The sequence below is a fragment of the Watersipora subatra genome, chromosome 2 (genome assembly GCF_963576615.1).
Source record: "Watersipora subatra chromosome 2, tzWatSuba1.1, whole genome shotgun sequence".
NCBI lineage: Eukaryota > Metazoa > Bryozoa > Gymnolaemata > Cheilostomatida > Watersiporidae > Watersipora > Watersipora subatra.
The window spans coordinates 12511710-12523080 of record NC_088709.1 but is presented as its reverse complement, the minus strand read 5'-3'; the positions used below and the strand labels follow the sequence as shown (position 1 = coordinate 12523080).

Here is an 11371-nt window from a genome sequence, read left to right as displayed (position 1 = left end):
TCACTTGAAGCTAAAAATTTGTCTACATGGCTATTGTTACCTCTCTTACCACAGAGACAAAGCAGTTCTAGTTTTTGCACATTTGTACTTTTGATAAGCTGTGTCTACTGCTTACAGTTATCCACTAGGATTATAGGAGAAGCTATTTGCTGCTGCGGCAAGGGTAGACAATTTTTATTAGAAAAGCTTGTACTAAAAATCCTTATTTAGCTACCGCAACGCCTGATCTACCCAGCAGCATGAAACAGTTCAAGCTGTCTGTTTGGTGCAGGCAAAAACTAACCACAAAACTTAAAAACTCCGGTCTACCAATACAATTCTAGCAGCTGGTGAGCAAGCAGTAAACCCGACTCACTGTTGGAGGATCGCAACATGCTGCACTCGCAACCTCAATAGAACAAGGACCTTGATCTTGACTTAGGTATAAAGAGGTGACTACTTGGCAACCGAATCAGAACTGTCAATGAGAGAAACTTTAGTTGAAAGAACCAAACAATGTAATGAGATCAGAAGGGCTTGCTACTAAATTGCATCAGTCAAGCTCAATTTGGTGTACGAAGGAGTAAACAAATATTGCATTTTGTTGAACAACATGCTATTAGTAAGTTAAATATTTGTTTTACTCTTTCACAAATCATTCAATTAACAAAAGTTTAGAAAAAATAATTGGATTGCGTAAAAATAAGACAAAAGATAGCTGAAACACGGTTTCCTTAAATAGAGTTGAAGTTATATAGTTAGTTTTTGACATCTTTAACAGATTTAAACAGAATTTGAATGCATCTTCTATATACATGTAAATATTTCTCAAAGTTGGTGTGTGTTTCTGTGTGTGTACCTAGCTATAGCTATTAAAATTTTAGAATTCAAAATTTCCCATTTGATGAATTTGAACTCACAGAGATTGCAACCGCAAATTTTACATCCACACACTACCACTGAGCTATACAAGGTATATTGATTAAAGATATTGTCACATACCACACAGCATATGCACACGCTAAATAACATATTATTTGAAACTTTAATAAATTCTGTTAACTCTATGAAACACGATGCGTTTTCGAGTTTTCTTAAATTTCTATTTTCGGTTGTTCGTAAGGTTCAATTGCTATATCGCGGTGAAGGCCAATACTTTTCACACGGACAGTTGTATTATCTCAAGTAGGAACAACCTTCATATTCTCTCTCTGTTTGGTCAGACAAAGACAGTCTGATATCTCATTTTTATATTTCTACTAGTATCGAGAGGCACCAGTATCGTCGTATTCAAAGTTTTGATGGATTTTTTTTGCTGCTGGAATAGTAACCTTTCTTTTATACACACACTTCTATGCAACAAGCTGCTATTATTAATTCAACCTATTCATGATTTTATTTTGTTTTTTTTCAGTTCATTTTAATTGTATCATTACCAAATCATTTTTTATCGTAATCATAGCAAAACAGACTTAATTTAGCCCCTACTTGCTAAATATTTCACATTTACATTCATATACTTATATAGTGGTTTTATTTTATTTCCTAATTTATTTGACCTGCACGAAACATTTTTTTTATTATATGGAGTTTGAAAATTACAGCTGTTTGACAAAGTTTGAAAACCTTTAGGCTACAGTTGTTTTATTTTTTCCCTTAGTTTATTTAAACTGCACAAAACACTTTTTTCATGATTTAAAGTTTGAAAGTTAGAATGTTAACTGCTGTTTTATGTTAAATAAAATTAAGTTTTCTGCGCGAAGACTTTTATTACCAGGGAAACGCCAGGCCTCTATCTAGTTCTATAAAAGAGAGACAAACACACCCAAAGAGGCATATATGCTATTTCCTGCATGCTCCACATTGCGCGGGCAATAAAAAGGTTTTTCAGCAAAAAGATTTATTTTCAATTAACAAATACAACATATAGGCCTATCATTCTAACTTTTAAATGAAAGTGTTGGTTTATTTTTGTGTACTGTGTTTATTTCTGTTTACTGTGTTTATTCCTGTGTAATTGATACAGTACTGGCTAAAGTGCCTACTACAGCTCTAAGCTAATTGCAATGGTTCGTGTCTGTCTGTGAGTCTGTCTGTCTGTGGTCCGTCTGGCCATGTGAGTTTAAGCAAATTTTTTACATAAGGGCACACATTTCTTTTGTATGGCTTCACGCATAATTCAGGCTGCAGTGTTGAGCGTGTGAACCCATGCAAGATTACCATGTTTGGTAGGGAGGTGCTCAATTCATTCCATAGTGTAACAAATTAGACCGCGTAGTGTATTGGATGAATGACTGTCCGCAGAACTAGAAGTTTCGAGTTAAAATTCAGTGCGTAGTGGACTTCATTCCTAAAACTTCATTTTTATTACTGGGCATATGGCAGACAAACACTGAGCTTCATTTTGAAATAGATAACAATTTAGTGAACCATAATCTTGTTTAAATATACCAAGCCTATAACCTAAACAAGACATTGTAACACTGTTCAACTTTATGGACACCTCAACATTCTGTTGGCTTTAATTGTACAAGCTGGTAGTAGTCTGACAAAAACGGAAAATAGCTTTATTAAATAATCCGAGACTGTGGTCTGAACATAATAACACTTGTGAAAGTAAATAGAGAAGCGGTTAGTAGCATAAGGTTTGACTAGAAAATGATTCGTGTATCAAAAACGTCTAAAAATTTCATTCTATCAAAACTTTGATTAGAGCATTAATCAATGACGAAATATAAAAAATAGGATAATATTAAATACAATAATATATTTAATTATTTATTGATGATTAACATTTCAAACAAGATACTATTATATTTCTCTATAACAAAAAACTCGTTAAACAAACAAGTTGTTCCCTTTTTACTTGTGCCTCGTGTTTCCTCTCGAACAGTATTAGCATTTATTTTCAACTTCAAGAGTAACTTATGTCCTGTGCTAGCTCCTAAAATCAAATTATACACGGAAAGAATAAAATTAAAATTTTCAGCACAATTTGCTGCGGTCTAGCAACTTCTGAATTTGTAGTCCACATTATAAAAAGGTTAGCAGATTTCTATAAAATGCTGACAATGAGCATTGAGAATAATATTTTATTCATTAGTATAATATTGTATGATCGAACATGTATCCTACTTACATTATGCTATTTTAAGGATTCTTATAGAGAGAAGGAGAATTTTTTTCTTTGCCATCTTCTTTTTCTACAATCCAAGGAACAGCATTTCTTTGTTTTGCATGGACAAGAAAAATGATTTTTATTTTAACTGCAAATTTAAACTGTTACTAAGACTCTATTAGTTTAATAAGAAATACACCTGAAATATACCATATAACTTATACTGGATCACATACACATCAAAAGCAAAAAATAGTTTGCTAATTTGTGCTATCATTTCTAGCCTCACCATTTCTCATTCAAATATTTCTGTTTGCCTTGGTAAGAAAAGCCTTTTAATTGCAAAGTTTTGCTACAACATTTAAAAAAGAAAAATTTATATTGGTTTAACACTGTGAATACAAGTTGATGCTTACTTAAGTGGTTTTGGTATTCAAAATAAGTGGAGTTGTCTTCTTGGGATTACAACTGTAGTGAATGAAGTGATGCATGACAGGTTTTTTCAGTGGGTATACTGGTATTTTGAAATTGTTTTCTCTTGTTACAGAAAATTGTTCATTTATTCTAGCTTGAAAACAACTTAGCAAATTTTAGTGCAGAGCATAACATTAAAGCAGGACAAGAAAATTTTAAATAAATCATTGTTAGTGTGTCTTACTCCTTGTGCGTATGGAGTTATTCTCTCAATATTTGCTAACCAGCAATAAAAGCTGCATTGAATGTACGTACAATGTATGTAAAATTTATGTACAGTGTATGTACAATGAACGAATAGTGTAAATATAATGTGCGTGAATCTCATGTGCAATGTACTTACAATGTATTTTAGACAGTGTGCATACAATGTAGGTACATTGTAGGTCAAACGTACATACAATGTAAGTACAATGCGCATACGATGGATGTACAATGTATGTACATTAAATGTATGTAAATTTACATATAATGTACATATATTGTATCCAAAATGTATGTACAATGTACATATAATGTATAAACATGATATGTACAATGTATGTACAATGTATTTATAATGAATGAACAGTGTAAATACAATGTTTAGTAAAATGCATGTGCGATGTACGTACGATGCACAACAGTGCGCATACAATGTATGTACATTGTATGCATACTGTCATACAATTCATACACAGTACATACATGGTATGTAAAGTATATATACCATGTATGTACTTTCATGGTATGCCTATTTTACATACAATTTACATAAAATGTATGTACATTGTATGTAAAATAGACATACCATGAAAGTACATATAATGTACAAACATTGTATGTACAAACATTGCATGTACAATGTACGTACAATGTAGGAACAGTATACATACAATGTACATATTTTGTCCATACAATGTTTATACAATGTGCGTACAATGCATGTACAATGTACAAACAATGTATTACAATGTGTGTAAGGGTATGTATAATGTATGTGGATTTTATGTACAGTGTATGTAACATGTGCTTGAGCTAGAAACGCATGTATCTTTATGTGCATGTATTTACTAGAGATACAAAAATGTGTGTTTTACTTTTGATAATTTAATCAGGGAACTTATATGTAGATATGTATAGATTTTACAAACCATGACACAACTGTTACACCATTGCATGATTCACATGAATCTCACAGTCTTACCATGAATGTATTTTAGATTAGTCAATGCTGTGCATTCCGCGTGACTCTCAAGTGAGAAAGTACTACAAATACAAATAATATATTTTATGATAATCGATAATAACTTCATTTTAAATATTCTGTACATGTATGAAATCAAAAACAGAAAAGTATTAATCTCACCCCCCTGTGTCATTGCTTATGTCTGGTATGGTCTTGTAGCTTTCATCATCTGTAAAACAATTGTCAGAAAATCAGAATCAAGCTAATATTGTTATTTTATAACTCAGATATACCTTTTACTTATTATATAAACTTTTTTACCTTCTAAAGCACCAAGAGTATTAGGGAGTCGAGAAAGGGCTTCATCTCGTTCCACAGCAGTTTCAGATCTATTCTTGCAATAGACAAATGAAAACCTAAATTATTCCATGCATAAATATGAAGTTATGTACATGCATGTACATGTATGTAGATGTGAACAGTTTGCATATGAAAATGTGTAAATATAAACATATCGAAACACTCAAATACAGTTGGCGCTTCTACAACGCAAATACTCTGATCCAGTAACAATTATGTTATAGGGAATTTATGTTATAAGAACAGTAAAATACATGCAAATTGCCTAATCCGTTCCAAAATTTTTCCAAAATCATCCCTTTGGCCATACAAAAAAGAAAAACTTGACCTAACTCTTTTAATTTGTAGGCTGTACCATAACAACAGTATTATTAATTCGCGTTGACAATTTTTCTCCTTTTCACCTCACTAGTTTCTTCACTAATCTCACTGGTTTTATAGACTGTGATTGTGATAATTTTGCAACAAGTTGGTGGAGGCTGCCCATTTCCGACACTCACTTACAGCGATTTGCTTATTTTTTCTAAATGGCAAAGTCCATTCTGCAAAGGAAAATGAATAACAAATACTTTGTACAATCTACAATAAGGCAAAACAACAAAATATTTTTACTATAAAAAGCGGTTTGACCTGCTCATCGTCTATCAGGGGTCAAGGTTAGAATAAAAAAATATCTTTTGATGATACTCCAACTCATGTCATTCCGATTGGTAAACTAATGCTGTAACACCTGCACCAATCGATCGCCTTCAGGTATCTATGAAACATTGCGCAGTTATCCTATTCTTTGTTTTGTCAACACATTTGACGATCTATTCTGACGAACTAAAATGCTGGGAAAGTTATATATAATAGATATAACGCTATACGCACATCATTTTTTCTTCCACAAGTGTGGCGAGATAAACTAACATTCAAATCATTTCATCTTTTCATTCAAATCATTCAGATTTTGAAAACTTTTTCTACTTGACACTTTACATCATGTTTAATTCACATTGATTTTTTACGTTATCTGGAATTTACGTAATAGAAGGTATAGATTACAGGAGCAACTACTGTATCTAAATGTCAACATGTACCAGCATCATAGTATTCAGCTCAGTTGGATTGTGTCAGTTACTTTCAACATTGACACTTTAACAACAGCTTTTAGTCGACATTTTAACGTTGGATTACGGCTCTTCCAAAAATGTAAAATATTTAGCATGCTAATCTACGCACATATCCTGCTCAGTAAAATGACCTAGCATAAATACTCGCTGGTTACCTACCTAGATTTAATCTTTCTACATAGAGTTAGAAGACCACCGCAAAGTCCCACGAGTACTACAAATCCTCCGCAAATGCCTAGAAAGATTTTCATCCGATCATTTGCAGAGAGATCTGAGTGTGATCTCCTGTTTACTTGACTTGTATCTCCTTTTGGAAAGTGCTTAATCCTTCCAGAGCGAGCTGTCTTTTGAGATCGATGACGTTTGCGGTATGATGGGGGTTTTGTCGGTGTTGCTCTGTTGTCTGTTGCTTCTATTTGGGTTCCGATAAGAAAAGTTTGCAATTATTTTGCTTAATAGTAAAAATAATTACATCATTTCTTTTCTCTATAAAAACTACTGTAAGGATTTTTAATTGTAAAACTGTTAAACTTGTTTCATTAAAAAAACTGAATTTGAGAAATAGTGGGAATGATTAAACTTAACAAACTATATGATGTTTGAAATATAAATCTAACTTTTGAATAAAAATATAAATTTTTAAACAGTATCATTTCTGCTCCAATATTTTACAAAACTTAGGAAAATTATCAGATTGATCTATTGCCCAAGCTCCTACTCGAAGAGTTCTAAATGCCTTACCAGTGTAGTTGATCTGAAATATGTGGGGGCCGTCAACAAAATGTGCAAATGTATCAGCTCGGAATTCCAGACGCATGGAGACAGCCTGTTTATTTGTCTCAAACGTGGCAAGAATTTCCTTATCACTCTTCTCTCCACAGAGCTCTACAGTCCTTTCTTCAGAAACCAGTCTTAGATAATCTACATTGCTACAGCCTCCAAAGAGTTTCTCATGTACATCGTATGTACCATGTACGCTAAACACAATTCTTGATGAAGCTGGGAAGACAAGAGTCAATGTGCAGTTATAGTGTGAGTCATAGCTTTCTGGATAACCTGGACTTTCGATGAACCCTGATGCTGACGCGTCAACACTTCTAGTTGGACAGATACTAACAGCAGCTGTAATAGATATTGTTTCTATTACTGCGCATAAGTCAGATGAGTAAGTTGAAAGCTCCTAAGAAAGATCGGTTGTGAGAGTGAGCTTGCAGCTTGCGTTACAAACCCCAAAAGAGCAAAGTATATGAAATCTCTGAATGAAAATCCTACATGGTTTTTACATTTACCCGATTGCATTATATGCCATTTTAACCAATGCTAGTTTTATACACCTACTGCTTTAAACAACCTGAAGGCAAACATGATTTTACATTTATAAAATTTAGCATTTCATATATATTTGGGATAAATTTCTAACAAAACCTATAAAAAAACATGCTCAAGGTTAACTTGTATTACTGCTAAACGTGTCAAACGCATGAAAAACTGACTATGGTTACTAACAGATCTCTCAAAGGTGAAGGACATGAAGCCACTCTAACTGTGACTATCAGGCACTGTGAATCATTGTTAAAAGCTTGGCTATTGGAAACAACTGACTTTTGGACTAACGAGCTGCTGTGCGCAGCTCTCATCTTTTTTTCACAAGAAGCAGCAGACTGGTAATAGACTTTGGCAAAAGGAAACTCGATGAAACCTTTTTCAATAGCACTTCAGCCTGGCTTACTTAAACAGAGTTGAACAAAACTTTAGTAGATTTTATTAGAAAGCACTGATATCTTTGCGATTGTTTTTGATGTTCGAAGTGATCTGACTGTCAGGATGCTTCATGACGATCATCGAGAAAACTTGATATCGTGGTTACAATGTCAGATCAAGTGATAGCGCAATTATGACTACTGTAGTTGCAGAAAGACTGACAGAATAGCGAAGTGTAATGCTGGAACTTGAACACAATAGCCGATATCAACATCATAGCAATGATAATGACTAGTGATGTCATTTTGCCGTATTTTGCTTCTGAGTGTTTTAACCACAATCAAGCTGTGCCGATTTTAATCTTGAAACATCCTGGCAGTCAGATCATCTCAAGCATGAAAGACAGTAGCAAATGATAGAAAAATACTGATACTTTCTGATGAAATCAACTAACATTTTGTATAAGTTCATTTTTCTCAAAAGTAAGGATAAAAAAAGAAGTAAGTCCAATAGTGGTTGTGCCAGTTGACAGCTATCGATATGACTGCTCTGTTTGCTTTCTTAACAAACAAAAGTTTAACTTTCAAAAGTACTAGATTTAGTCTTATACCAATCTACTTTCCTTTTTCCTAAATAAGTTATATTGAAACAACCTTTTTATTGGTGCTGATTGTTGCTTACTATATAGTGGTTGTATGGATAGGTGTACGATATGTATGAGTGTACTATATGTATAAGTGTATGATATGTATGAGTGTATGATATGTATGAGTGTACGATATGTACGAGTGTTTGATATAAATGAGTGTACGATATGAATGAGTGTACGATATGTACGAGTGTACGATATGTATGAGTGTATGATATGTATAAGTGTATGATGTGTACGAGTGTATGATACGTACGAGTGTATGATATGTATGAGTGTACGATACATATGAGTGTATGATATGTATGATTGTACGATATGTACAAGTGTTTGATATAAATGAGTGTACGATATGTATGAGTGTATGATATGTACAAGTGTACGATATATATGAGTGTACGGTATGTACGAGTGAATGATAAGTATGAGTGTACGATATGTATGAGTGTATGATATGTACGAGTGTACGATATGTATGAGTGTATGATATGTATGAGTGTATGATATGTACAAGTGTATGATATGTATGAGTGTATGATATGTAGGAGTGTACGGTATGTAGGAGTGTACGGTATGTACGGGACTATGATATGGACAGTTATAATCCGTGTCTAAATGCCTTTTGAATGCTAACTGTGCTTTTAGACATTTGCTGTTTAAAATACTCAAATATCTCCGATCTGCCTGACCATCCATTACATTCCTATATCCCCAAAAAAACCACTGCACTATATACCAAACACCAACACCATGCTAGTTCAAATTATATAACATTATTATGCAAAAAGAACTTTTTCTTTCATTACATATAATTTGTGTTAATACTTTTTATTCTTTATCTCCTCGTCTAATTTGCTTCAACCGGCCTTGACCGGTGTAAATAATATTAATATCTGTCTAACTATCTATCTGTCTGTTTATCTGTTGCTCTATTACTGATCTATCTATTTACCTATGACATCTTGTTACAGCACTTTAGATATAAATGGTTAAAGATACCTTCATTTCATTTAAAAAAGTTTTTAGTTTTGATAGATATATTGCTTCAAGCTCGTCCCCTAGTTATGACAAAGGCAACCTGTTCTCTTTCCTACATCTTCTTTGTGAACTCTAATTTCCTGTCATGTCTGTTCCAGTAACAGGCTTTCCCTGATTGTATGTCCTACCAATGCTAACTATTCAACAACAATCATACCTCTGAGCAATTTGCTTGTTGAGAACTTGAGAGAACGCACCTGTGAAATACTCTAGCAGAGATAGTATGACGAGTCTGTGTGTGATGCAGTCATAAGGCTTCATTGTTGCTTCTTTACTAGCAAACGACTGACACGGCTCGACTCAGTGTAACTAGCTTGGCGGTTAGTCATACATGAGCATTCACAATTATTGGCTACATGCCACAGAGCTGATGAAATATACGCTTTCTATTCTGAAGGCATTAATGGTTGCTTATAGTTAGAAACAATCGGTTAGAACAGACGGCAATAGAATTCACAGGCTTAACTTGTTTACAAATGAATTCGCTAGTTTGCGATAGCGATAGTTCTTACACACGTTTTGTTTTGATTGAGTAAATCTCATGTAGAGTATTTTTAGAGTCAATGTGAACTTTTTAGCTCAAACTTTTAGAAGATATCACAAAGCAACTGAACTGCAATTTTTAATGACCGCTACTCACTGCAAGCAGCTAAAATTTAGAAGCAGACAAATGGATCCGAACATTAACATCATTTTGCCCGCTTCTTGCTGTCTTTGTCGCTTTCCGATAGAAGCGAACTTTGAATTTACCAGCATTGATTTCTTCATTCAACCTTAAGCTGTGAGTTTCAACATCATCTGACGAAAGCAAATTGAGCGTGACCAAAGGCGTTTGGTGGCAAGCGTTTGGTGGTATTCTCATTGCCTCGATTACTCTTCTCAATTTAAGCTTGTAGCATTGGAACCTGAAGCTTTGTTACCCCAGTGTCAACCCGCTACAGCCGCATAACAATATGAACACCATGGTGAGCTGACTCTTCCACGCTTTTGTGCCATACACGAGTCTGTTCGTTTGTATTTGCATTCTGAATTTCCTCCCGTTTCCCCTAGCCTAACCGTTTCACAGTTAACCTAACTGCTGGATGTTTCTTTCAAGAAAGCTGGACCGTTATGACTACATGAATAGCAAATTCTTTTCAGCTGTTCCGAGTTGTTACGAACTGGCTGAAAAATGATTCCCAGCTATTCCTATTAGTTACTGGCAAACATGGCATGATTTGACTTTCAAATCAGTGTTGCTAAGCAACCAAATGCTAGTTTAAGATCACAGCTTTATCGCGGATATAGGCCTGTATTTTGCGATCACAAAGTTCACAAGAACTGTTATCAACTGCGTAGCCTATAACTTGATTTGAAATTGTTCTATTTTAGTTGATGATGAAGACTAATGTTCAGGCTACTGTATAACTGTCTGGCAAGTTTTTTGCTTTGAAAGTTCTAAAATTTATTATCGGCAAATAAGGTGCCAGAAGGCATAACTTGAAATAAACGGACAACATACAGTGCGTAAATGGAAAATCATGTGAGTCATTTTGCAAAAAATTCCCTTCTATTTAGGCTGCTAACTTATAGGCAGCATTTTGATAGTTTCTAAATTATTCTCGAGGAATAAGTTGCTACTTGTTCATGAAAATGAATGACTAAAGCCATGCTTTCGAAGAGTTGCCACTTGCCCTATAGCAATAGTATCACAGACTTACATATCACAAATATAATTCTGTGATAGTATTACAGACTAGTATGTTATGTGATAGTATATATATATATAT

At 33.9% G+C, this 11371-nt stretch overlaps 1 protein-coding gene across 2 annotated transcripts; it reads right to left on the bottom strand.

The window, feature by feature from the left end:
- Nucleotides 1–2532: 2532 nt before the first annotated feature.
- LOC137387731 (uncharacterized) lies at nt 2533–9921 on the bottom strand. Of its 2 annotated transcripts, none has more exons than XM_068074230.1 (8): nt 9800–9921; nt 6956–7336; nt 6374–6626; nt 5061–5155; nt 4920–4968; nt 4758–4819; nt 3119–3182; nt 2533–2923 (listed from the first exon to the last, which is right to left on the bottom strand). In XM_068074230.1, the coding sequence occupies exons 1-7, from the start codon at nt 9861–9863 to the stop codon at nt 3130–3132; spliced, it is 957 nt and encodes a 318-aa protein (XP_067930331.1). In that variant the 5' UTR covers nt 9864–9921; the 3' UTR covers nt 2533–2923; nt 3119–3129. The 2 variants fall into 2 exon arrangements, with proteins under 2 accessions (XP_067930331.1, XP_067930332.1); XM_068074231.1 differs by having other exon boundaries at nt 5061–5128.
- Between the last annotated feature and the right edge of the window lie 1450 nt (nt 9922–11371).